The following is a 26,828-nucleotide window of genomic DNA, read 5'->3' as shown; positions in this document are numbered from 1 at the left end:
AGGAGGAAAGGGGAGAGAAAAGAAGACACACATTGAAAGGGAGGAATATGTTACATACATTTAATAATGTCACAAATAGAGGAGGGAATTTTTGAGCACCTCACGATTCGATTCCGATTCTTGGGGTGACGATTCGATTCAACACAATTATTGTAATTTATTATTTGGTATATAAATTATAATAAAATATTTTCAAAACAAGTTATAGGTTACAAAAGCCGTAAGACTTATATGCGCAGATCTGTCCCCAAAATGTTTTTTTTAAGTACATTTTCAAAAATTTACAAAAATCACAGAATGTTAATCAATCTAATAGAATAAATTAGAGCAACCCCAACCCAATCTGATCTTTACACTACTTAGGATAGACATTTACAAAGCAATTAAGGCATCCATTTTCTACCGCTTGTCCCTCTTGGGGTTGCTGGAGCCTATCTCAGCTGCATTCAGGCGGAAGGCGGGGTACACCCTGGACAAGTCGCCACTTCATTACAGGGCCAACACAGCTAGACAGACAACATTCACACACTAGGGCCAATTTAGTGTTGCCAATCAACCTATCCCCAGGTGCATGTCTTTGGAGGAAGCCGGAGTACCCGGAGGATACCCACGCAGTAACGGGGAGAACATGCAAACTCCACACAGAAAGATCCCGAAGCCGGGATTGAATTTAGGACCTTTGTATTGTGAGGCACATGCACTAACCCCTGTTGCACCGTGCTGTCCCATACAAATACAATGCTAATTAACCCTTGTATTATGTTGAAAAGAAATGACATTGATTACCGGTATGTTGCGGGTCATTTTGACCCGTACTGTGTAAATGCACTCAAAACAGTCGAGAAAACAGGTTAAACCAATAACAACTTTATTTTAGGTTATATAAACATTTAGAAAAGTGACATACAATACATTTTTAATTCCAACACTATATTTAAGAAATACTTTAACTTCATCCCAGCGAACTTCAACATTTTCAATGTTCTCCAAAATTTCTTCAACATTTTCCAATGCTCTCCACATGATGGACAGAATGTTACTGTGTGCTTTCTGCAGATGTAATTCTTGCATTTCACACAAGAGGTACTTGTTTTACTGTCCTCTTGGGAGGGACATACCTGGCATCTTTTCCTTTTCTTTCCACCTGTATGAAACAACTGTTGCTTTCTCAGTGAAAGCAAATATTGAGGAATGCAGAGGTCTGCCCTGCATCTTCAGAATTTCGGTGGGAAGTTCTGTCTTATTTCTTCTGACTGTTCCCAACATGGTCAGCTTTCTCTTCTGAAGTTCATCTCCAAGGCGGTAGGATGCAAAGAAATTGTCACATGTGATGTTATGACCTTGCAGCCCTTCACTCATTTCCAGCACCACACGCATCCCCTGATTCTTCTCAGATGTTCCTCCAGGTAGCTTTCCAGTGTATACTTGCATATTCCATGCATAGCTGGATTTTGCATCACAGGCTGCCCATATTTTGATGCCATACTTGGCGGGCTTGTTGGGCATGTACTGTCGGAAAGGACAGCGGCCCCTGAATGGAACAAGGCGCTCATCTACAGTGACATGGGGACCAGGATTGTACAACAAAGGTACATTTTCAACCCATTTATCTCACACATCTCTGATCGCAGCTAGTTTGTCTCTTTCACGTCGACCAGCTCTGGTGTCGCGGTTGTCAAAGCGGATCATACGAGATATCATGTGGAATGTCTCCAGAGACATTGTTGCACGAAAGATTGGCCTTCCATTTTCTTCATTCCATAGACTTGCAGTGGCTTCTCCCTTTGACCTGTACACTCCAGCTAATAACAGAACTCCAATGTAAGCATGCAAGTCAGTCTGATCCAGTGGCTTCCATTTCTCTTGAAACGCACATCTCCCCTCCAAGTTGGTCATTTCCAGTATAATCCTCTCTATTGGTGGGGATATGAAGAGCTGAAATACTGATTGAATCTCATCAACTCGTGTGACAGCAAATCTTGTTGGACCGGGAGTCATTTTGATCACATTGGAAGATGATAGTCTGCCTCGGCTTGGGTGTGGTGATGTTGACCATTTTATATTACCGTCCTTAGATGCCCATGTCCCCTCTGTGGATGATGATTGCTGCATTCCTTGGTTTTCATCTGTTGGAGGAACAACGGCAGACTCGTCCTCTGAATCCTCCTCATCGTAGGAAAATTGACAATCTGGATCAGCAATAACATTGTCCTCTGTCTCTGAAAAATACTCTGTTTCTGAAATCTCTTCCTCTACATCACTATCCAAGTTAAAAATCAGTGACAAAGCCTCCTCGGATGTCATCATTCTGGAGCTCATTTTTGGTGAGTTTGTCAAAGAGATGACATGAGAACAGTGACAAGGACAAGTGTGAGAAAGTTCCCTTTCTTCACACACCTGGCTCTGGGTCTCAGAGGCAATCAAACTATGAACAATTGTACATCAAAGTAAAAAGTACATCATAGAGACATGTTTATTTTGGATCTGAACAGCTGTTTACCCACATCAAAGCGTCTGGGTCAAAATGACCCGCAACATCATCTTTGTATACAACTCTAGACAGACATTCCACTGCCCATCAAAGTGTCCAGATTTTATACACCAGTTCATGACCCTAGATGAGGAAAAGTCACCAAATTTCAGCAAGAAAAAGAAAGAATAACCAGTACTTTGATCAACACAAAAACTGAAATGGGTCAAATTGACCCTTAACATAATACAAGGGTTAAATACAAAAACAAAAAAAAAGTAAAACCAAATATTAATAAAAACAACCATATAAATAATGATACCAATAATAGTTGTTTCCAAAGATGTATTCTTAAAAAGAGAAAAATAATTTGCTAAAAATGTTTAAATTATTATTATTTATTTATTTCCTAATCAATTCTCAAAAATTATGAATCAATTTAAAATCAGAATAAATAAACATTAGATGTGAAACCATTTTTTTGAGGAGACCTGGTCACAAACAGCCTCAGCAGATTTTTACTCTTTCATACCAAAAGAAAAATGCTCTTCAAAAAATGCACACTCTGCTTTATTTTGTTGCATTTACTGTACATCCATCCATCTTCCACCGCTTGTCCCTCCCAGGGTCACGAGGGGACTGAAGCCCATCCCAGTCTCGGACCACAAATAGCTTTACAGTTAACCCCTTAAAGGACTAGAATAGTCACTAATTAGAATGCCAACAAAACAAAGGAAAAACACTGCATTTGAGTGTGTTTCTGTTAGTTGATGAGCAGATTACTTCCTGTATGAAAAACAGGCAGACCTTGCAATTATGAGTGGACAAAGTAATACATTTCATAAGACGCCATGTATCCAGATCCTCACAAAAATATAAGGTGTTTTTTTTTTTTCTTGGACAATTTCCCAACCTTGTATGCAAGTTTTGTCAAACTTTTTTTCCTGGTAAAACATTATCTGGCCAACTATTTGCTGTTTTTTTTCTTAAAATATGCTCAGCGCTCCCAAACATTGCGGCCTATGCCACAATTGAGATTTATTGTAGTTCACTAAAAATCTAAATATTTATTTAATATTATTATCTTCAGCATACATGTCATTAAAACACTGAGCTAACCGTGGCCTAAGACTTTGCACATACTGTATGTATGATGTTTTGCACCACACAATCAATATTAGCGCTTTCTTTTCAGTAGCTTCCTGTAGATCAAAACATATGAATCTATCAAAAGTCAAAACCTTAGTTCTGTAAGGGAAGTATCCGACGACTCCTGAAGACAAGAAAAACACCCCAACGTGCAGTAGTGATTCATTACCTTTTGTTGTTGTAAGGTATATTTTCACAGATCTCAGGTGAAAGGTAGTAAGGGGTTCCAATGCAGGTTCTTGCAAGTTCTACAGTACTGACAAACAGAAAATACATGCTTTTTTATGAATATGCCATTGATGACTTCCATTTCTGTTGACATTTACATACCTGTTCAGAACCCTTGCGATCCCAAAGTCCCCTAGTTGCACGGTCCCATCTTTTGTCAAAAATATGTTCTGAAAGATAGCATTATTATTAGAGATGTCCGATAATGGCTTTTTTGCCAATATCCGATATTTTCCAACTCTTAATTACTGATATCAACCGATACCGATATATACAGTCGTGGAATTAACACATTATTATGCCTAATTTTGTTGTGATGCCCCGCTGGATGCATTAAACAATGTAACAAAGTTTTCCAAAATAAATCAACTCAAATTATGGAAAAAAATGCCAACATGGCACTGCCATATTTATTATTGAAGTCACAAAGTGCATTTTTTTTTTTTTTTTTAACATGCCTCAAAACAGCAGCTTGGAATTTGGGACATGCTCGACGAGGTTGAGGTGGGCGGGTTGGGGGGAGGGGGGGGGGTGTATATTGTAGCGTCCCGGAAGAGTTAGTGCTGCAAGGGATTCTGGGTATTTGTTCTGTTGTGTTTATGTTCTGTTACGGTGCGGATGTTCTCCCGAAATGTGTTTGTCATTCTTGTTTGGTGTGGGTTCACAGTGTGGCGCATATTTGTAACAGTGTTAAAGTTGTTTATACGGCCACCCTCAGTGTGACCTGTATGGCTGTTGACCAAGTATGTTTTGCATTCACTCGTGTGTGTGAAAGGCCGTAGGTATTATGTGATTGGGCCGGCACACAAAGGCAGAACCTTTAAGGTTTATTGGCGCTCTGTACTTCTCCCTACGTCCGTGTACCACTCCGTACAGCGGCGTTTTAAAAAGTCATAAATGTTACTTTTTGAAACCGATACCGATAATTTCCCATATTACATTTTAAAGCATTTATCGGCCGATAATATCGGCAGCCCGATATTATCGGACATCTCTAATTATTATTTATAGAAGCAATGCAGAACAACAAACATAGCATGAGGGAGCACCTGTGATTTGATGTCCCTGTGAAGGATTTTTCTGTCATGGATGTGTTTTATTGCCAAGCAGATCTGCACAAACCAATCAAGGATCTAGAAGGGAGACATGTTTGAGGTGAAACGCTCAAACGCAAAAGGGTGTGGTCACATGTTTCACGCTCTGTTCCATCCGTGGCAGGTCGCATTAAAAATGTAGTAGCTTACTTGCTCTTCGGAGAAAAGCGTTCCTCTCTGAGAGTTGATCTTCTTGAAGAGGTCGCCGCCTTCACAATAGTCCATCACAATATACAAACAGCCCCCTTCTACCAGTTATATGGCAGCAGAAACATATATTTTTTTAAAAGAGAAAGATACGATTTGTAATGGTGTTGTGTCATTTTTTCACATTTGCAGCCAACATCTCCAATCAAGCATACCTTCAAAAGACTCCCTGTACTGGACAATGTTTGGATGACTCATGTTCGCGAGAACCGCGACTTCTTTACGAGATTCTCGCCTCTCTTTTTCTGACATCTATTTATTATGAATGAAAAGTGCCAAACAGATATGACATGTAAATATACAAATAATCCAGCATGTATGAAGAAGCCTCACCCCAGATATGCTGATCTCTTTGATGACATACTGGTGGCCATCCTCTTTGGATTTGACCAGGGCAGCCTTTCCAAACGAACCTTCCCCAATTTTCTTCACCTTTTCATACTTGTCCATGTTAGCGGAATGAGGTGCAGCTCATGCTCTTCTGTAAATGAAAGTTTAAAAAAAATATATTATTATTTTTCCCAATAAAACTAATTTAAGGGGTTGATCCAGAGTGGGTTGCTGTCATCATTTGATGATAATATCTAGAAAAGTTACCTTAAAGGGGAACTGCACTTTTTGGGATTTTTCTTTTTTTAATGCATTCTAAGTCATAAAATACAGCAAGTGGCTAACAATGTAGCTAATGTAAGTTCACTATTCCACCCATAAGGATAGAATAGGATAGGATAGACTTTTATTTATCCCACAACGGGGACATTTTATATACAGTAACAGAAGTAAAGCGTAATGAAAAACAAAAAAAATAGCAATAAATACTACAAGTTGGTAAAAGTTAATTCTAGATTCTTGCCTCTTACCAAGATAGTAGAAGGATGTGGACATACATCAATCAAGAAGTTGGTCAACTTTGACATCCAACGTGAACACGAAAAGATGTGAGTGAAGTGAAGTGAATTATATTTATAAAGCGCTTTACATAGTGAAACCCAATATCTAAGTTACATTTAAACCAGTTTGGGTGGCACTGGGAGCAGGTGGGTAAAGTGTCTTGCCCAAGGACACAACGGCAGTGAGTAGGATGGCGGAAGCGGGGATCGAACCTAAAACCCTCAAGTTGCTGGCACGGCCGCTCTACCAACCGAGCTATACCGCCCCAAGATGCTCGTTTGCAGCAACTTTTTTTAAAACCTTTGTGAGGATTATGATTAATTCTTCATCTAAACGGGAATATATAAACATCCCTTTAGTGGGCATGACAGTGAGAGCAGACATTGTACAGTAAGTGATTGTTTAATTATGTTCGTACTGTGTAGGGCTGCAACAACTAATCGATTAAATCGATTATAAAAATAGTTGGCGATTAATTTAGTCATCGATTCGTTGGATCTATGCTATGCGCATGCGCAGAGGCTACTTTTTATTTTTTAATATAAACCTTTATTTATAAACTGCAAGATTTACAAACAGCTGAGAAACAATAATCAAAATAAGTATGGTGCCAGGATGCTGTTTTTTCCCCAATAAAATACTGGAAAGGATGGAAATGTAGTTTGTCTCTTTTATCCGATTATTAATCGAAGTAATAATCGACAGATTAATCGACTATCAAATTAGTTGTTAGTTGCAGCCCTAGTAGTGTGTATTTCTGGTTTAGCCCCTTGCAATACTGCTGCATGATGCTTATATAGTGTTTCATTAAATCTGCATCTGTTTAGCACACATCTCCCAAAACGTGTTGCTCATTCTCCTTATATTTGTCCCAAAGTAGTCTTTGTTGTCTTTGACGAAGAATGCCGAGCGCTTTTCTCTAGTGACTCAAAGCGCTTTACATAGTGAAACCCAATATCTAAGTTACATTTAACCAGTGTGGGTGGCACTGGGAGCAGGTGGGTAAAGTGTCTTGCCCAAGGACACAACGGCAGTGAGTAGGATGGCGGAAGCGGGGATCGAACCTGAAACCCTCAAGTTGCTGGCACGGCCGCTCTACCAACCGAGCTATACCGCCCCAAGATGCTCGTTTGCAGCAACTTTTTTTAAAACCTTTGTGAGGATTATGATTAATTCTTCATCTAAACGGGAATATATAAACATCCCTTTAGTGGGCATGACAGTGAGAGCAGACATTGTACAGTAAGTGATTGTTTAATTATGTTCGTACTGTGTAGGGCTGCAACAACTAATCGATTATAAAAATAGTTGGCGATTAATTTAGTCATCGATTCGTTGGATCTATGCTATGCGCATGCGCAGAGGCTACTTTTTATTTTTTAATATAAACCTTTATTTATAAACTGCAAGATTTACAAACAGCTGAGAAACAATAATCAAAATAAGTATGGTGGCAGTATGCTGTTTTTCCCCCGATAAAATACTGGAAAGGATGGAAATGTAGTTTGTCTCTTTTATCCGATTTTTAATCGATTAATCGAAGTAATAATCGACAGATTAATCGACTATTGAATTAGTTGTTAGTTGCAGCCCTAGTAGTGTGTATTTCTGGTTTAGCCCTTTGCAATACTGCTGCATGATGCTTATATAGTGTTTCATTAAATCTGCATCTGTTTAGCACACATCTCCCAAAACGTGTTGCTCATTCTCCTTATATTTGTCCCAAAGTAGTCTTTGTTGTCTTTGACGAAGTATGCCGAGCGCAGTAGCGTTGCTGTTGTTGAAGGGAAAAGCGGACGTTGTGATGCGTCTGTGAAATGAATGCGCCATAGTCGTATGCTTAAAATGGGCAAAATAAGAATATTTTACGTACATGTTACTATATTACATATATGCTTACAGGACGGGTGGATGGATGGATGGTGTTTAGAGCGCTGAATAGGCAGAATAGAGCGACTCCTATTACCTACATTGTCAGCTGACTTTTGCTAGCGTTTATTTACGATTTAGAATTCATTAAAAAAAAGATAAACATGTGTACTTGTCCTACATAGGGATTGTGAATGACAGGCGAAATTCCAAGAAAAAGTGCAGTTCCTCCTTAACTTAACCTAAACTTCAGTGACTGCAAAGCAACTGATAATGTTAATTATAGCAAAATTAAACTACAGTTAAAGTCATTTCCAGCTAATGTAAAGCTTACAGGTTAGCTTCCCGAGGATGGAGGAAAAGACGCCCTCATACTCAACTCCTTGCCCTTGCACGCAAACTGCAACAACCGCCGCGCCACGACAATTTTGAAAGTAAAATATGTTTATGTTATCAAACAAGAGTTATAAAAGTAATATGTTTGGCTTACCATTAGCTGTTCTATCGAGCTGTTGACTCACATCCGCTCTTCCGTTCCAAATTAACACCGCGGCACTACTTGACTTCTCTACCAACCTACCAGGCTGTCACTCGTTTCATTCTGATTGGCTGTTGTCAACATTGGCCTTTTTCAATTGGTCAATACAACTGCTCGTCATCTTGAAAATGGCCAATTAGCATACTGGTACCCGCCCCCATCATGACGGTTTCTGTGGACACAGCAACCAGTCCATAGCAACCAAGCCGACTAAAGACTGAGCTAAATGATCACATTATTATGAAACATAAAAAAGAGCCAGGATTTCAACTTTATTCATAAAAGTATTTTACAAGCAATGTTTTATTACAACTTCAAACCAAATAGCTTTACTTGAAAAAAAAAAAAATTCCATATGACAATTGTTTTTAATTTAAAACAATATTGAACAAGTAATACAATAATATTCCTGGATGATGGTATGTGATTAATTGAAGTTTGGTGGTACATTTTAAGATGTTCCTTTTTAAGGACTATTAGAGGCTTTTTAAATATATTTTTTTGTGAGTTTGCAGAGTTTTTAAATAGAGGATCAATGAGGACAGTAAAAAAATGTTTTACATTGCATTATGGGCAAGTGCTAAAAGTCTTCCACATCTACATTATCAAAAGTTTACAAAAGTCTGAAACTTCCATCCATCCATCCATCTTCTTCCGCTTATCCGAGGTCGGGTCGCGGGGGCAGCAGCCTAAGCAGGGAAGCCCAGACTTCCCTCTCCCCAGCCACTTCATCCAGCTCCTCCCGGGGGATCCCGAGGCGTTCCCAGGCCAGCCGGGAGACATAGTCTTCCCAACGTGTCCTGGGTCTTCCTCGTGGCCTCCTACCGGTCGGACATGCCCTAAACACCTCCTTAGGGAGGCGCTCGGCTGGCATCCTGACCAGATGCCCGAACCACCTCATCTGGCTCCTCTCAATGTGGAGGAGCAGCGGCTTTACTTTGAGCTCCCCCCGGATGGCAGAGCTTCTCACCCTATCTCTAAGGGAGAGCCCCGCCACCCGGCGGAGGAAACTCATTTCGGCCGCTTGTACCCGTGATCTTGTCCTTTCGGTCATAACCCAAAGCTCATGACCATAGGTGAGGATGGGAACGTAGATCGACCGGTAAATTGAGAGCTTTGCCTTCCGGCTCAGCTCCTTCTTCACCACAACGGATCGATACAGCGTCCGCATTACTGAAGACGCCGCACCGATCCGCCTGTCGATCTCACGATCCACTCTTCCCTCACTCGTGAACAAGTCTGAAACTTCTGAAATAAAAATAAAAATATTAGTACAGGTAACGAGAAAAAGGAATACACTCAAAGTCACAGTATTTACACTAGCAGAATACACAATGTAAATGTTACTGTAAAAAAAACGCTTGCTCAGTCATCAGAATGTTACTGTAAAATGTATGCTGGTTTTTACATTGAATGTACTGTAAATCAAAAAATTGTACCACTGTTGTTTTGTTTTTTAAAATCTGGCAAATGAGCTTCCAGTTTGTTTTTTTCTATTACATTTTTTATAGCATTATTTTTATGGCATATTTTTACAGTGCTTTACTGTAGATGGGAAAACGATGCCACTGTTATTTTAACAGTAAAATTCTAGCGACGACCACACAGTTTTTTTTGTTTACCGTAAAATCTTTGCCCGTAGTTTTCACAGTCCATTACTGTAAAGGGGAAAAACGTTTACGCTGTTATTTTTATGGTGAAATTCTGATGACTTACCTGCCAGTTTTATTACTGTAAAATCTATGATTTTTGTTTTTATGGTGCATTACTGTAAATACCAGTGTTTGGTTTTTTTTTACGTAAAATCTACGATCGTTGTTTTTACAGTGCATTACTGTAAATACCAGTTTGTTTGTTTTTTTGTGTAAAATCTATGATCTTTGTTTTACGGTGCATTATAGTAAATGGGAAAAACTGTACAACTTTACAACGTAAACATTCTTCCAACTGAGATGTACGATTTTTTACCGTAAAATTTACTGCTGTTGTTATTACAGTGCATTACTGTAAATGGAAAAAGCTTTTATTTTTACAATTAAATTCTAGCGATTAAGCTTCCAGTTTTCTTTGCCGTAGTTTTTACAGTGACTTTGAATAAAAAAAAACAGTAACACTGTTATTTTTACAATACAATTGTGCAATACGATGCAATTTTTATACGAAAATCTACTATGGTTGTTTTTACGGTGCATTTCTTTAAATAACAGGTTTTTTTTTTTTAACGTAAAATCTACGATAGTTGTTTTTACGGTGCACAGCATTACTGTAAATGGAAAAACGGTACAATTGTTATTTTTATTATAAAATTCTGGCGACTGAGATGTCATTTTTTTTACTGTAAAATCTACTGCTGTCGTTTTCACAGTGCATTACTGGAAATGGAAAGAACTTTAAAATTCTGGCGACTGAGCTGCCAGTTTTTTTGTCGTAAAATCTACAGTCGTAGTTTTTACAGTGACTGAGAATAGAAAAACCTTAACACTGTTATTTTTACTGTAAATTCTGATGACTAACCGGCCAGTTCTATTACCGTAAAATCTATGATTTTTGTTTTCATGGTGCATTTCTGTAAATACCACTGTGGAGGGAAAGTGCAATCAGCACGCCGGCAGGAGCAAAAGTCACCGCCGCTATCCATGGTACTGAGGACGAGCACCAGCGGGCAGGGGCGGGGCATGTGCTGATGGCGAGACACAGCTGGCAGGTGATTAGATTTCACAGGTGGTACGTGTTAATCTAATCATCTGTTGTCTTTAACAGTAAGCGGCCGGGAGCAGAGCAAGGGAGAGGATTGGGAGTGACGGCAACGTCACGACATGCTGAAAAACATTTTGAAAAGATCTTGTCAAAAACATTAAAACCTTGCTAAACCTGCACGCTTGGCTCTTGTGCTGTGTCTACAGTGGAGCTGCTAGGAAGTGACTTCCACAACCAGTAGTAGTTTTTTTTACGTAAAATTTACAATTGCTGTTTTTATGGTGCATTACGGTTAATGGAAAAACTGTACAACTGTTATTTTTAGGATAAAATTCTGGGGACTGAGATTTTTTTACTGTTAAATCTACTGCCATTGTTTTTACAGCGCATTGATATAAATGGAAAGAACTTTTAAGCCGCCAGTTTTTAATGTGAAATCTACATTTGTTGTTTCTTCTGTTTATTCCTGTAAATACCAGGGTTTTTTTTATTTTCCGTAAAATCTACGATATTTTTACAGTACAATTCTGGCAACTAAGCCGTTACTGTTTTTAATGGAAAATCTACAGATGTTGTTTTTACTGTGCATCAAATCTTTGATCGTTGTTTTTATGGTGCATTACTGTAAAAACCTGGTTTTTGTTTTTTTTAAACGTAAAATCTTCAATCGTTGGTGTGGAGGGGAGCGTGGCCTGCGGACCTGCAGCGAAGCGGGGTGTGCCAGGACCGGCTGCGAGATCAGCGACAGGTGCGTAGATGGCCCACCTGGGCCTGCTTATCTAATCACCTGTCGCTCTGTTAAAAGGCAGCAGCCGGGGAGGAGAGAGGTGGTGGAGCTGGAGCGAGAGAGAGAGACAAACAGAGAAAGACTTGCTGAAAAGCACAACAAAGAGACATTATTGATAAATAAAACAGTGTCTAAAACCCTGAAAAGGAGCTGTCATGTCGGTGATTGGTGGTCCGAGGAACCCGGAGGAATGAAACCTCCACAGCTAGTTTTACGGTGTATTACGGTAAATGGAAAAACCCTACCATTGTTAATTTTACAATAAAATACTGTCGACTGAGGTGCCATTTTTACTGTAATATATACTGACCTTTTTTATTACATTGCAGAACAGTTGCAACATTATTATATAACATGAAATGATGAATCATGTTTAAAAAACATGCTGTATGTGAGCAAAGATCTTAAACTCCTAATCCCGAAGCCGAAGTTTTCAGTCTCGTAGGTTGGCCAGAAGCTCGTCGATTTCTCCACACATTCTGTTTCTATTCCTGGCCTTAATTTTCTCCAGAATCTGAATGCTTTTTGCCCGATACACCGACGGATGCTGAATAGCGGCCGCCCTCATGTAATATTCTATGGACTTGTAGCTCTGCCTCTTTGTCAGGTGTAAATATTTAGCGTAGGAGCTGTACAGCATCTGTCTGTCTGCAGCTTCCTGACTCTCCTCCAGCAGGTCCTCAAATATCTGGTCGGCTTTCGCTCGGCCGTGCGCGGACTTGGCGCAAATGTTAGCTAGCGTTATTTTCCTTCTCAGTGACGATTGAGGGTAGAGGGAAATGACTTCCTCGTGCAGGCTGATGGCTCTGTCCGTCATGTTTTGCTCCGGCGGAGTGTCCTTGTAGAAAAGTATTCTCTTTTTGTAGCAGATTGCGGCACACCTCTTCAGGTAACGATGGCCCGGATGTCTTTCAACTGCTTCCTCCGCCAGGTCGAGAGCTTCCTGCATTGACAGATGGACTCTGTAGAGTTTAAGTAAGGGTTTGATGCCGCTGTAGCTGCTGGCAGGCTTTCTCAAAACCTTCTTCGCCAGCCGGCACGCCTCGCTTTCGATTCTTCGGCCTTTGGCAGCACGGGCTGCGAGGTGAAGCGTCGCCAGATATAAGTTGTCCGGGTCATGTTTGGCGGCAATGTCCATTTTCTCCAAAATGTCAGCTTGGAGTTGCGCGTTGTAGCGTTTGGAAGTCCTGGCTAAAGCTACGACGTGGCTGGAGTGCCACTCCACCACGTCTGGCTGCATCCTGATGGCTCTCTGGAAATATTCCACTGCCAGAGGGGTCTTGTCTTTTCCAAACGTCATCAAAGTCCAGGCCTTTTCGGCACAGATTTCTGGATGGAGTTCCTCAAGGCACGGAGAAGGGTGGTCAATCAGAAGGGTGTGGACCTTGGACAGATACGTTTGACTTTGCGCCTGTTCTCCCATGAGGTGGTGCAGCCAAGCCAGGTTCCCGTAGTTTATGACAAGCCAGGGACCTTCTTCTGAGACGGTGTTCCTCATCTGACGCAGAGCCTCTGCAGCCCTGCTGAAGTAACGCAAGGCCTCCGGCGTGAGGCCCAGCTGGTGGTGCACGAAACCCTGCAAGTTGTACATGTGACCCAGCCAGTTGTATCCCTCCACGGTGCCGATGTCTTCCACTTTGTCCTTGAGCAAGAACAGTCTGGATCTGCTGGCGTGCAGCTTCCACGTGAAGTGACACTGCAGGGCCTCCAGGCGGGCTTCCGGTGTGGTTTGTGTCCCAGCGACGCTGAAAATGTCAATATTGGAAAGGATAAGAAGACAAAGTTTTAAGAAATGGACAGAAAATAAGACATTTTTGGGGGCAATAAGGAATAGTGATAGTAACAATAACTAGAATTTGCAATTCCGGTAGGAATTGCGTGTGAATGCCCAGATGCTGAAGCTGAACTGAAATGCTGATTGGAGGTAGAATGACGGTTGGAATCGTTTACATGTTGACAGTGTTGGAATGTTGAAGAGCTGACGCTGACCTGAAACTGAGTATCACAAACCATGAATAAAACACACAGGTCAATCCCAAGTTCTTTTGGATGACATATATGTTGAGAAAGAAGGACCATCGAGACAGAATAGTACTTGGCCAAGTTTTACTAAAGCTTTAGGAGACCAGCCCTTACAACGCGACAATAGCATCAGCAAGAAGAGGTCTAAATCCAAACAAAAAGAGTCAGCTTATGTAGCGCGAAAACTGCCCCTCTCGCCCAGAAAGGAGCACTCTCTCTCTCTCTCTCTCTCTCTCTCTCTCTATATATATATATATATATATATATATATATATATATATATATATATATATATACCGGTATATATATATATATATATATATATATATTTTCAGATTTATAAAAATTTTTATATTTTTATTTTACCTAATTTTTTGTTTCATTACACAGTGGTTAAATTATTTTTGCACTCCTCCCTCTCTCTCTCTCTCTCTCTCTCTCTCTCTCTCTCTCTCTCTCTCTCTCTATATATATATATATATATATATATATATGTCTTAATAAGATTATCCAAAAAATAGTGCTCGATACCGTGGTAGAGCGCAATATATATGTATGTGTGGGAAAAAATCACAAGACTACTTCATCTCTACAGGTCTGTTTCATGAGGGGTTCCCTCAATCAAAAAATCTCCTGATGATTGAGGGAACCCCTCATGAAACAGACCTGTAGAGATGAAGTAGTCTTGTGATTTTTTTCCCACACAAACATATATATATATATATATATATATATATATATATATATATATATATATATATATATATATATATATATATATATACAAAAATATATATATTATTTATTTTTAAATGTTTTCAATATTTTCATTTGACCTAATTTTACTTTCATTACACTGTGGTCAACTTATTTTTACACTTTTGTCTCTCTCTCTCTCTGTTTATTTTTTCATATTTGTATCTTAGTTTAATTATAAAGTAGTTAACTTATTCAGGGTGACCCAAAAATTCGAACCTATAGATGATCTATTAGATCCCACCAAGGTCCAGCAAATGTCTTGAAATTTGTCCAAAAAAATAAAACAACATCTATCCAAATATTGACAGTAGAAATAATTCCAGGGTAGTATCAGTATCGGATTACTATGCAATCAACAATTTCAGCATTCACTTTCTCAAATATATGGATTTTTGTTGTTGAGTTGTTTGTATTGTTTCATTGTTGATATGTTTATATTCGGTGGCAAAAAAGCCAGTGGCAAAGAGCCGTATTTTATTTTGAAAAACAGGAAGCAGTGCTGTTTCAATTTAATACCTTGCTTGCTAATGTTAAAATTCAGATGGAATCACTTTTTCGTCCTTTCAATATAAGTCTTACATCCTGTTCTTGCAAAAATTTGAACACTTGCAAACTTAAAAATAAATATATATATATATATATATATATATATATATACACCTATATATGTATGTTTATGATAGTTGTAGTAGATCCCTGGTAAAGGTTACACATCTAAATACAATGTAAAATACATCAGCAAAAATACACTCACCTCATTATGTTGCTGTGTGTAGAAATATTTGCAACCTGCTGCATGAGGTGTGGTAGATGAACTTTTACGGCGCTGTAAAATATTAAACATGAAGATTGTTCCTGGACTCTGTGGACTTATTGAGCAGCGTGGCGACGTATGCAGCCACGTATTGTTATTCTATGTCATCAACTCAAAAACATGCTGTCATCGTCATCCATCAAGAAATAACACGCCAAATAAATAAATCCATTAATGTCCTTGTGCACTGACCTGGAATGAAGAATACAATATTTACCTTCTTCTTTTTCTTCTTCTCTCCTTTTTAATGGTGACTTGCAATCACTCAAGTTAGTTCCTCCTCTTTCGCATTTCCACATTTCAAATAGTTTTTGGAAACTGTGGACGCCGTGTCCTCCGGACCAAAGAGGAAAAGAACCATCCGGACCGTTATAGACGCATAGTTCAAAAAACAGCATTTGATTGATTGATTGATTGAGACTTTTATTAGTAGATTGCACAGTACAGTACATATTCCGTACAATTGACCACTAAATGGTAACACCCCAATAAGTTTTTCAACTTGTTTAAGTCGGGGTCCACTTAAATCGATTCATGGTGCAAATATATACTATCAGCATAATACAGTCACCACACAAGTTAATCATCAGAGTATATACATTGAATTATTTACATTATTTACAATCCGGGGTGTGGAATGTGGAGGAGGCGGGGGGGTAGGTTTGGTTGATTTCAGCACATCAGTCATCAACAATTGCATCATCAGAGAAATGGACATTGAAACAGTGTAGGTCTGACTTGGTAGGATATGTACAGCAAGTAGTGGACATAGAGAGAGAAAGAGATCAGAAAGCATAAGAACAAGTATCTACATTTGATTATTTACATTTGATTATTTACAATCCGGGGAGGTGGGATGTGGTGGGGGCATACTTGCCAACCCTCCCGGATTTTCCGGGAGACTCCCGAAATTCAGCGCCTCTCCCGAAAACCTCCCGAGACACATTTTCTCCCGAAAATCTACCGAAATTCAGGCGGACTCAGGTCCATGCGGACCTGAGTCCGCTTTCCCACAATATAAACAGCGTACCTGCCCAATCACGTTATAACTGTAGAATGATGGAGGGCGAGTTCTTGCTTTCTTATGTGGGTTTATTGTTAGGCGGTTTCATTAACGTCCTCCCAGCGCGGCAACAACACACAACAACAGCAGTCACGTTTTCGTCTACCGTAAAGCAGTTCGTCTGCCGTAAACAGCAATGTTGTGACACTCTTAAACAGGACAATACTGCCATCTAGTGCATTTGATGAAAGCACTTTTGTGCGTGCCACACAGCAATGCATCATCAGAGAGGGTGTTCAGCTTGGTTAGAAACTCAACAATGAGTAGATGAGTGTTATGTGTGTGTATATGTGTAAATAAATGAACACTGAAATTCAAGTATTTATTATATATATATATATATATATATATATATATATATATATATATATATATATATATATATATATATATATATATATATATATACATATATATATATATATATATATATATATATATATATATATATATATACATATATATATATATATATATATATATATATATATATATATATATATATATATATATATATATATATATATATATATATATATATATATATATATATAATAAAAGAAATGTATATTTATAGCTAGAATTCACTGAAAGTCATGTATTTCTTGTATATATATATATATATATATATATATATATATATATATATATATATATATATATATATATATATATATATATGAAATACTTGACTTAGTATTTCTTATATATATATATATATATATATATGAAATACTTGACTTGGTGAATGGGGCTTCATGGTGGAAGAGGGGTTAGTGCATCTGCCTCACAATACGAAGGTCCTGAGTAGTCTTGGGTTCAATCCCGGGCTCGGGATCTTTCTGTGTGGAGTTTGCATGTTCTCCCCGTGACTGCGTGGGTTCCCTCCGGGTACTCCGGCTTCCTCCCACTTCCAAAGACATGCACCTGGGGATAAGTTGATTGGCAACACTAAATTGGCCCTAGTGTGTGGATGTGAGTGTGAATGTTGTCTGTCTATCTGTGTTGGCCCTGCGATGAGGTGGCGACTTGTCCAGGGTGTACACCGCCTTCCGCCCGATTGTAGCTGAGATAGGCTCCAGCGCCCCCGCGACCCCAAAGGGAATAAGCGGTAGGAAATGGATGGATGGACGGACTTGGTGAATTCTAGCTGTAAATATACTCCTCCCCTCTTAACCACGCCCCCAACCACGCCCCGCCCCCTCACCTCCCGAAATCGGAGGTCTCAAGGTTGGCAAGTATATTCAATTGAATATAAGTTTAAAAGGATTTGCAAATGATTGTATTCTGTTTTTATTTACGATTTACAAAACGTGCCAACTTCGCTGGTTTTGGGTTTTGTATTATGCTGTGGACACTTATTTTGTAGTGCTGTATTTACATATATTAACGGCCAATAGGAGGCAGTATAAACCTACAACATGTTGCGTTGCGCCACTAAACAGGAGAAGAAGCTTGTGACGTCATCCAACCTGCGACGGGAGGACGTCGCATGTAACATTTTGTTGCAAATAATGCCCGGTTTTCACTTTATTGGCTAATTCTACTGACCACGGCCACAGCGGTCAAGTTAAGGTTTGTGTCGTTTTCGGGTTGAGACGTACATGGTGTTACTAATGTAGGTTTTGTGGGAAGGAGTTGGCGAAACTTTAGTGTGCCGCTCATCGAGGAAGAAGCGTCCTCGGTGTTTTGTTGCCTGGCAGAAGAAGAAGATGTGATTTAGTGTTGGTGATTGTGCGGGACGAGGAGGAGGAGGAGGACAGACGGAAGGTCTGACTTTTGCAGCGGGATGGAAACTTGGACTCCAAACCCCCGCGCTAAGCCTTTCATTCCCCGCCAGCAAAGAAGCCTTTACCTCACCTGGAAATACAAACTGACCAATAGGAGGACGATTCGCCGCTGTTGCCAGGTGAGATAAGGTTGCCTCTGGATACGCAGAATTGCTTTAAATATGCATGCTTCCTGTTGTGATAAAACCATCTAGTCCAGTGTTTTTCAACCTTCAATGTTTATTTATATAGCCCTAAATCACAAGTGTCTCAAAGGGCTGCACAAGCCACAACGACATCCTCGGTTCAGATCCCACATAAGGGCAGGGAAAAACTCACAATCCCAGTGGGACATCGATGTGAATGACTATGAGAAACCTTGGAGAGGACCCCCCCCTCCCTCTAGGGGAGATCGGATGCAATGGACGTCGAGTGGGTCTGACATAATATTGTGAAAGTCCAGTACATAGTAGATCTAACCCAGTGGTTCTTAACCTGGGTTCGATCGAACCCTAGTCGGCCTCAGGGGTTCGGCGGAGGTCAAAACACACCCGACTCATCGTGTAAATCAGGGGTGCTCACACTTTTTCTGCAGGCGAGCTACTTTTCAATTGATCAAGTCGTGGGTTCTACCTCATTCATATATATCATTTATATTTACTTATTTATGAAACATATATTTTTTTGTTAACAAGTTAAAGGTGTTTAATGATAATACAAGCATGTTTAACACATATAGTTAATATTGTTAATAAATTCAAGGTGTTTAATGAAAATACAAGCATGTTTAACACATATAGTTAATATTGTTAACAAGTTAAAGGTGTTTAAAGATAATACAAGCATGTTTAACACATATAGTTAATATTGTTAATAAGTTAAAGGTGTTTAATGAGAATGCAAGCATGATTAACACATATAGTTAATATTGTTAATAAATTAAAGGTGTTTAATGATAATACAAGAATGTTTAACACATAGTTAATATTGTTAACAAGTTAAAGCTGTTTAAAGATAATACAAGCATGTTTAACACTTATAGTTAATATTGGTAATAAGTTAAAGGTGTTTAAAGATAATACAAGCATGTTTAACACATATAATTAATATTGTTAACAAGTTAAAGGTGTTTAAAGATAATACAAGCATGTTTAACACATATAGTTAATATTGTTAACAAGTTAAAGGTGTTTAATGATAATACAAGCATCCATCCATCCATTTTCTACCGCTTATTCCCTTTGGGGTCGCGGGAGGCGCTGGAGCCTATCTCAGCTACAATCGGGCGGAAGGCGGGGTACACCCTGGACAAGTCGCCACCTCATCGCAGGGCATAATACAAGCATGTTTAACACATATAGTTAATATTGTTAATAAGTTAAAGGTGTTTAATGATAATACAAGCATGTTTAACACATATAGTTAATATTGTTAACAAGTTAAAGATGTTTAATGATAATACAAGCATGTTTAACACATATAGTTAATATTGTTAATAAGTTAAAGGTGTTTAATGATAATACAAGCATGTTTAACGCATATAGATTCCTTTCTTTCATGAAGACAAGAATATAAGTTGGTGTATTACCTGATTCTGATGACTTGCATTGATTGGAATCAGACAGTGGTGCTGATAACGTCCGCATTTTCGAATGGAGGAGAAAAAAAGTCCTCCTTTCTGTCCAATACCACATGAAAGTGGTTGGTTTTTGGCATCTTATTTATCCAGCTTCCGTACTCCTTTGTATACACTTTACAAGAAATACATTGTTGGCAAACTCCAGTCCGTAGCTTGCTAGCTTGTGCACGCCAGCTTTCTGAGACTCTTGTTTTGTTAGCGCAACTGTGCAGTCGGTCTTTGGAGTTTTGACACAGGTACGGCGCCAGAGTCTGTTGAAATAAAGTGTTTCTCGCCTTCCAGTCGGTAATTTTAATGAGCTGGCAGCAGCCAGCGTCATCTCAGAAGACCCTCGGGTGCCGTGAATGTCAATCAAGTGACGAAAGTGACGTCATAGTGAAGATTTATGATCGCTCATTTTTAGGACTATTTTTTTAATGCCTGGCTGGTGATCGACTGACACACCCGCCACGATCGACCGGTAGCTCGCGATCAACTTAATGAGCACCCCTGGTGTAAATACAAACTTCTCCCTATCGGCGTATTACGGATACGGCAACAGCTGACTGATTTGCAGGTGTGTAATTTGTTGTGAGTTTATGCACCGTGTTGGTTTTCTTGTTGTCCGATCTCCAGACAGTACAGACACTCAACAACGGCACATTATTTGCGGATTATAATTAAAGGTTTGCAAAGAATATTTTTGACCCAAATAGGTGAAATTAGATAATCTCCCACGGCACACCAGACTGTAGCTCACGGCACACTAGTGTGCCGCGGCACACTGGTTGAAAAACACTGATCTAGTCCTCCTACTGGGTATGTTTTATCAACCCGGGTAATGGTTAATTCTGTCTTAATTGGAATCACATTCACTTTTACCATCATATTTGTATACATCGCATTTGCTGTTGTTGCTCTATTGTTGTTATTGTTGTGTTTGCTGTTGTTTTTGTCTCTCTGTCTTATCCCCCTTTTGTCCCCACAATTTCCCCCTCTGTCTTCCTTTTTTTCTCTTTCTATCCCCTCCTGCTACGGCCCGGCTGCACCAAATGATAATATAAATACATTTAATAAAGTCAAATACAAATAAGGCAACAAGAGAAGTATCCCACACTTCTCTTTTGTAAAGTAAATCTGAACAGCCGATATGAGCATCTACATCAACAATATGATTTGCCTGAGAAGCTGGACAGGACAAAAATTAAAAAAATAAATACAATTATTGGAATCACATTTGAATGTACCATATTTATGAATACAACATGTAGTTGTTTCCTTCCACAGGCTGGAGCTGTGCTGTTTCTCCTGGTAACTGTCTTAGTCAACATTAAACTCATCCTGGACACCAGAAGAGTAGTTAGTGAAGATGTTGCAGCTCAAGAATATGGTATGAAGCGGTCATCCAGTACACTTACACTCGTGGTCAAAAGGTTACATATAACAAGCACATACTTGTTGGTCACAAAAAACATTCATGGAGTTTGGTTCTTTTATGAATTTATTATGGGTCTACTGAAAACGTGACCAAATCTGCTGGGTCAAAAGTATACATACAGCAATGTTTTATTTGGTTGCATGTCCCTTGGCAAGTTTCACTGCAATAAGGCGCTTTTGGCAGCCATCCGCAAGCTTCTGGCAAGCGTCTGGTTGAATTTTTGACCACTCCTCTTCACAAAATTGGTGCAGTTCAGCTAAATTTGTTGGTTTTCTGACATGGACTTGTTTTTTCAGCATTGTCCACACGTTTAAGTCAGGACTTTGGGAAGGCCATTCTAAAACCTTAATTCTAGCCTGATTTAGTCATTCCTATACCACTTTTGACGTGTGTTTGGGGTCATTGTCCTGTTGGAACACCCAACTGCGCCCAAGACCCAACCTCCGGGCTGATGATTTTAGGTTGTCCTGAAGAATTTAGAGGTAATCCTCTTTTTCAGTGTCCCATTTACTCTCTGTAAAGCACCAGTTCCATTGTCTGCAAAACAGGCCCAGAGCATGATACTACTACCACCATGCTTGACGGTAGGCCTGGTGTTCCTGGGATTAAAGGCCTCACCTTTTCTCCTCCAAACATATCGCTGGGTATTGTGGCCAAACAGCTCAATTATTGTTTCATCTGGAATCACATGGACAAAGATAAGACCTTCTGGAGGAAAGTTTTGTGGTCAAATGAAACAAAAATTTAGCTGTTTGGCCACAATACCCAGCAATATATTTGGAGGAGAAAAAGGTGAGGCCTTTAATCCCAGGAACACCATCCCTACCGTCAAGCATGGTGGTGGTAGTATTATGCTCTGGGCCTGTTTTGCTGGTGCTTTACAGAGAGTAAATGGGACAATGAAAAAGGAGGATTACCTCCAAATCCTTCAGGACAACCTAAAATCATCAGCCTGAAGGTTGGGTCTTGGGCGCAGTTGGGTGTTGCAACAGGACAATGACCCCAAACACATGTCAAAAGTGGTAAAGGAATGGCTAAATCAGGCTAGAATTAAGGTTTTAGAATGGCCTTCCCAAAGTCCTGACTTAAACGTGTGGACAATGCTGAAGAAACAAGTCAATGTCAGAAAACCAGCAAATTAAGCTGAACTGCACCAATTTTGTCCAGAGGAGTGGTCAAAAATTCAAGCAGAAGCTCGTGGATGGCTACCAAAAGCGCCTTATTGCAGTGAAACTTGCCAAGGGACATGTAAGCAAATATTAACATTGCTGTATGTATACTTTTGACCCAGCACATTTGCTCACATTTTCAGTGGACCCATAATAAATTCATAAAAGAACCAAACTCCATGAATGTTTTTTGTGGCAAACAAGTATGTGCTCCAATCACTCGATCACAAAAAAATAAAGAGTTGTAGAAATTATTGGAAACTCAAGACAGCCATGACATTATGTTTTTTACAAGTGTATGTCAACTTTTGATCTTGACTGTATGTTTACAACTTGTGATTAAAGACCCAATGTACGCTTTGTGTAATGCTGCTTGTAGAGGATGTGTTGCCAAACGTGGCGACTCCTCGCAGACCGGCGAATGGACGCAAGGTTCTAGACATTGAAGCGTACTCCAGTCGCTCCAAAGTGTACGTGGCAGTGGATGGAACCACGGTGAGTTTAAACACACAGAGTGATCAAAACATTTACTATACAGTATGTAGAATGAATAAAAAGCGGCTTCTTTTGAGTTTGGCTGCTTTTCTGCAGGTGTTGGAGGATGATATGCGCGAGCAAGGCAGAGGCATTCATGTAATTGTCCTCAACCAGGCTACAGTAAGTATCTTCTTTATGCTGACATTGTTTCTTTTTCCTATTCACTTAAAAGGTGCAGAGTTTACCCAGGGTTCTGTAAATGTGATAATGTGAATTAACAAGATTTCCCCCTGATTGCACACACCTATGGCGATTGGGGGGTGGTAAATATGACATCTTCTTGATAAGCACAATCTGTTAAAACCTATATGTTTTCTTTAAAAAGGCTAAAACATGTTATACATACATTTAAAAACCATCTGTGTAATTAAATTTTTTAAGTGGTATTACCATATATTTTTTCTGACATCGTTTTGCTCTAATTGTCAATTATTGCTGCTTATTGTACAATGTACTTAAAGGCCTACTGAAACCCACTACTACCGACCACGCAGTCTGATAGTTTATATATCAATGATGAAATCTTAACATTGCAACATCGGGTTAGTTTACTAAAGTGCAATTTTAAATTTCGCGCGACATATCCTGCTGAAAACGTCTCGGTATGATGACGTCAGCGCATGACGTCACGGATTGTAGAGGACATTTTGGGACAGCATGGTGACCAGCTATTAAGTCGTCCGTTTTCATCGCAAAATTCCACAGTATTCTGGACATCTGTGTTGGTGAATCTTTTGCAATTTGTTCAATGAACAATGGAGACAGCAAAGAAGAAAGCTGTAGGTGGGAAGCGGTGTATTGCGGCCGACTTCAGCAACACAAACACGGCCGGTGTTTCATTGTTTACATTCCCGAAAGATGACAGTCAATCTTTACCATTGGCCTGTGGAGAACTGGGACAACAGAGACTCTTACCAGGAGGACTTTGAGTTGGATACGCAGACACGGTACCGTGAGTACGCTTCCAAACATTTGATCGCTTGCCCGTACGTGCGTGCCGCTATGTGCATGTCACGTAAATAATTCAATGTATACACCCTGATGATTATCTTGTGTGATGACTGTATTATGATGATAGTATATATGATAGTATATATCTGTATCTGTATCCCGACTTAAACAAGTTGAAAAACTTATTCGGGTGTTACCATTTAGTGGTCAATTGTACGGAATATGTACTTCACTGTGCAACCTACTAATCCAAGTCTCAAAAAGTCTCACGTACATGACTTTGGGGAAATATATGTGCTGTATGAACTTTGGGGAGGTGAACGGTACTTTGGGCTGTGGGATTGAGTGTGTTGTGCAGGTGTTTGAGTTGTATTGGCGGGTTATATGGACGGGAGGGGGGAGGTGTTTGTTATGCGGGATTAATTTGTGGCATATTAAATATAAGCCTGGTTGTGTTGTGGCTAATAGAGTATATATATGTCTTGTGTTTATTTACTGTTTTAGTCATTCCCAGCTGAATATCAGGTCCCACCCGCCTCTCACAGCATCTTCCCTATCTGAATCGCTCCCACTGCCCTCTAGTCCTTCACTCTCACTTTCCTCATCCACGAATCTTTCATCCTCGCTCAAATTAATGGGGAAATCGTCACTTTCTCGGTCCGAATCGCTCTCGCTGCTGGTGTCCACGATTGTAAACAATGTGCGGATGTGAGGAGTGCCACAACCTGTGACGTCACGCTACTCGTCTGCTACTTCCGGTACAGGCAGGGCTTTTTTTATCAGCGACCAAAAGTTGTGAATTTTATCGTCGATGTTCTCTACTAAATCCTTTCAACAAAAATATGGCAATATCGCGAAATGATCAAGTATGACACATAGAATGGACCTGCTATCCCCGTTTAAATAAGAAAATCGCATTTCAGTAGGCCTTTAACAATCTTTAAATCTTTTTTTACTATGGATGCAGAGCAAAATATAGCTGAGCTTATGTCAATATTCATTGGTACCATTGTATGATCACAATTTTCAAAATCAGTCCATTTGTATCGTAATGTAACTATATTTCGCCATGGTTTAACAGGTTTATGGTGTTGATGCATTGTACAGTCCACAACTTTGCTGAAAGTCTTGTAGTTTTCGGCTAATACTGACAACTGATTGATTGATGGAGATGCACAGAGCTATCCAGAGCAAGTGAACAAACACATTTCCCTGTTTTAGGGTCATGTGATGGCCAAGAGGATATTTGACACCTACTCTCCTCACGAGGATGAAGCCATGATCCTCTTCCTCAACATGGTGACCCGAGGTCGAGTTCTCATCTTTACTATCAAGGTCAGTTTGCTCTCATTAACTAATTGGGAGTGGAAGCCAAATTGAAAGGATTGAAACTTATTGTCATTTGTTTTTAGTACAACCCCCGTCCAAGAACAGACATACAGTAGACAGGGTAGACAGACTGGGAAGACTGATGGGTCGCCAAAAGGGCGGCGCCATGTAAAAATGTTGGAAAAAAGGTAAACGTGGGGGTGGAGTGAAAAAAGTAAATCCCTAACTAAGCTCCTGGGGAAGAAGGGTTCAGTTTGAGACCAGAAAAAAATCTCGGGCACAGCACATATGAACATACAACACACAAAACTTGAGACTTGCGCTGCTCCATTATTCATCATTTCGTGGGGGTCAAGGCGTGGCATGTGTGTTTGGCATGTATTTTCCCTTGGATGCGTGTACGTATGCCAGAAGAGTCGCTCGTCTTTCGACCGACTGTCCTCTGAGCGTAAACAATTTTAAACATTTCACTTTAATTGTCCATTACTGGCCCTCAAATATATCGTAATTTCAATTTGCAGTGCAGACAGCTTCTCCAAGATGTTATCCAGTTTGCAATTTAGTTCAGAAACCACAAATGTCTGAGTGCCCACAGCGCTGCCCATCCTTTAATAATTTGTGGCAGATTTCGGGTACCTTGAATGACTGCCAGCACCTTCCGAACTTGTCAATACACCAGGGCAACGTTTACTCTAAGGCTGCAGCTAACGATTATTTTTCTATCGATTAATCCATAGATTATTTTTTCGATTAGTCGGTTAATCTATAGATTATTTTTTTTGATTAATCTATAGATTATTTTTCCTTTTACCGATAATTTTTTTTCTTTAAAATGAAGATGAAAAAATAAATGTAGGCCAGTTTTTTCAAAAGGCATGGCTTTTATTTACAAAAAAAAAGTATGGCCACTCAGTCAACATTGACAACATGACAAAATATTCTGTAACAATGTAAACATTTAAAACTTTTAACATTTAACCAAATTAAAAGTAGCTTATTTGCTTTTTAATGTGCAAATATAAAATAAACATACAGTGCAAATCTTAATATTCTGCAATAGTATAAGCATTTCAAAAGTAAAAGTATTGCTTATTTTGCTTTAAAATGTGTAAAAATAAAGATAAACATCCAATACAAAAAAGTGTGTATTTCCTTGAATTGGCGCCGGGTGTATAGTATTCGCATGCCTCGAATTACTGCCGGGTCAAACTCGTTTCGCAAAATAATTAGCGCATGCTTGGCCTTACCGCCGGGATTAACGCCGGATCAAACTCGTTTCGCAAAATATTAATTTTATTAGCGCATGTCTGGAACTTTCGCCTGGTCAAACTCGTTTCGCAAAACAATTAGCATATGTCTAGAACTTCCGCCGGGTCAAATTCGTCACGTCATGAGTGACACTTCACCTGTCATCATTTTCAAAATGGAG

The 26,828-nt window shown here is 39.5% G+C and overlaps 3 protein-coding genes across 7 annotated transcripts in view; 1 reads left to right on the top strand and 2 right to left on the bottom strand.

The window, feature by feature from the left end:
* Positions 1-8,480, bottom strand: part of nek1 (NIMA-related kinase 1) — a 37,511-nt gene extending 29,031 nt beyond the window's left edge. For 4 of the 5 annotated variants that reach the window (XM_061976091.1, XM_061976094.1, XM_061976097.1 and 1 more), the window contains exons 1-7: positions 8,399-8,480; positions 5,482-5,629; positions 5,304-5,400; positions 5,092-5,189; positions 4,897-4,980; positions 3,950-4,017; positions 3,789-3,875 (exon numbers count right to left, since the gene is read on the bottom strand). In XM_061976091.1, the coding sequence (XP_061832075.1) occupies positions 3,789-3,875; positions 3,950-4,017; positions 4,897-4,980; positions 5,092-5,189; positions 5,304-5,400; positions 5,482-5,598 (551 nt within the window). In that variant the 5' untranslated portion in view covers positions 5,599-5,629; positions 8,399-8,480. Of the gene's footprint in view, positions 1-3,788; positions 3,876-3,949; positions 4,018-4,896; positions 4,981-5,091; positions 5,190-5,303; positions 5,401-5,481; positions 5,630-8,242; positions 8,294-8,398 lie in introns of those variants that run through there. The other variant, XM_061976092.2, reaches the window with a different exon arrangement.
* Positions 8,481-12,282: 3,802 nt separating this feature from the next.
* Positions 12,283-15,566, bottom strand: LOC133616814 (interferon-induced protein with tetratricopeptide repeats 1-like). Its single transcript, XM_061976421.2, has 2 exons — positions 15,466-15,566; positions 12,283-13,675 (listed from the first exon to the last, which is right to left on the bottom strand). The coding sequence occupies exons 1-2, from the start codon at positions 15,507-15,509 to the stop codon at positions 12,364-12,366; spliced, it is 1,356 nt and encodes a 451-aa protein (XP_061832405.1). The 5' UTR covers positions 15,510-15,566; the 3' UTR covers positions 12,283-12,363.
* Positions 15,567-18,038: 2,472 nt separating this feature from the next.
* The window catches only part of pomgnt1 (protein O-linked mannose N-acetylglucosaminyltransferase 1 (beta 1,2-)), a 38,585-nt gene continuing 29,795 nt past the window's right edge, over positions 18,039-26,828 (top strand). Inside the window, exons 1-5 of the mRNA XM_061976422.2 lie at positions 18,039-18,497; positions 21,263-21,365; positions 22,962-23,077; positions 23,174-23,239; positions 25,292-25,405. Coding sequence (XP_061832406.1) covers positions 18,378-18,497; positions 21,263-21,365; positions 22,962-23,077; positions 23,174-23,239; positions 25,292-25,405 — 519 coding nt within the window. The 5' untranslated portion in view covers positions 18,039-18,377. The remainder of the gene's footprint in view (positions 18,498-21,262; positions 21,366-22,961; positions 23,078-23,173; positions 23,240-25,291; positions 25,406-26,828) is intronic.

Source organism: Nerophis lumbriciformis, linkage group LG14, assembly GCF_033978685.3.
Source record: "Nerophis lumbriciformis linkage group LG14, RoL_Nlum_v2.1, whole genome shotgun sequence".
NCBI lineage: Eukaryota > Metazoa > Chordata > Actinopteri > Syngnathiformes > Syngnathidae > Nerophis > Nerophis lumbriciformis.
Note: the sequence above shows the minus strand (reverse complement) of the source record. Positions and strands in the feature narration are given on the sequence as shown.

Bases quoted from the DNA above. Each gene is read 5' to 3' on its own strand.
- LOC133616814 (XM_061976421.2), bottom strand. From the start codon at position 15,509: ATGCAGCAGGTTGCAAATATTTCTACACACAGCAACATAATGAG. The intron at 13,676-15,465 runs GTGAGTGTATTT...TGACATTTTCAG, and splicing joins ACACACAGCAACATAATGAG to CGTCGCTGGGACACAAACCA.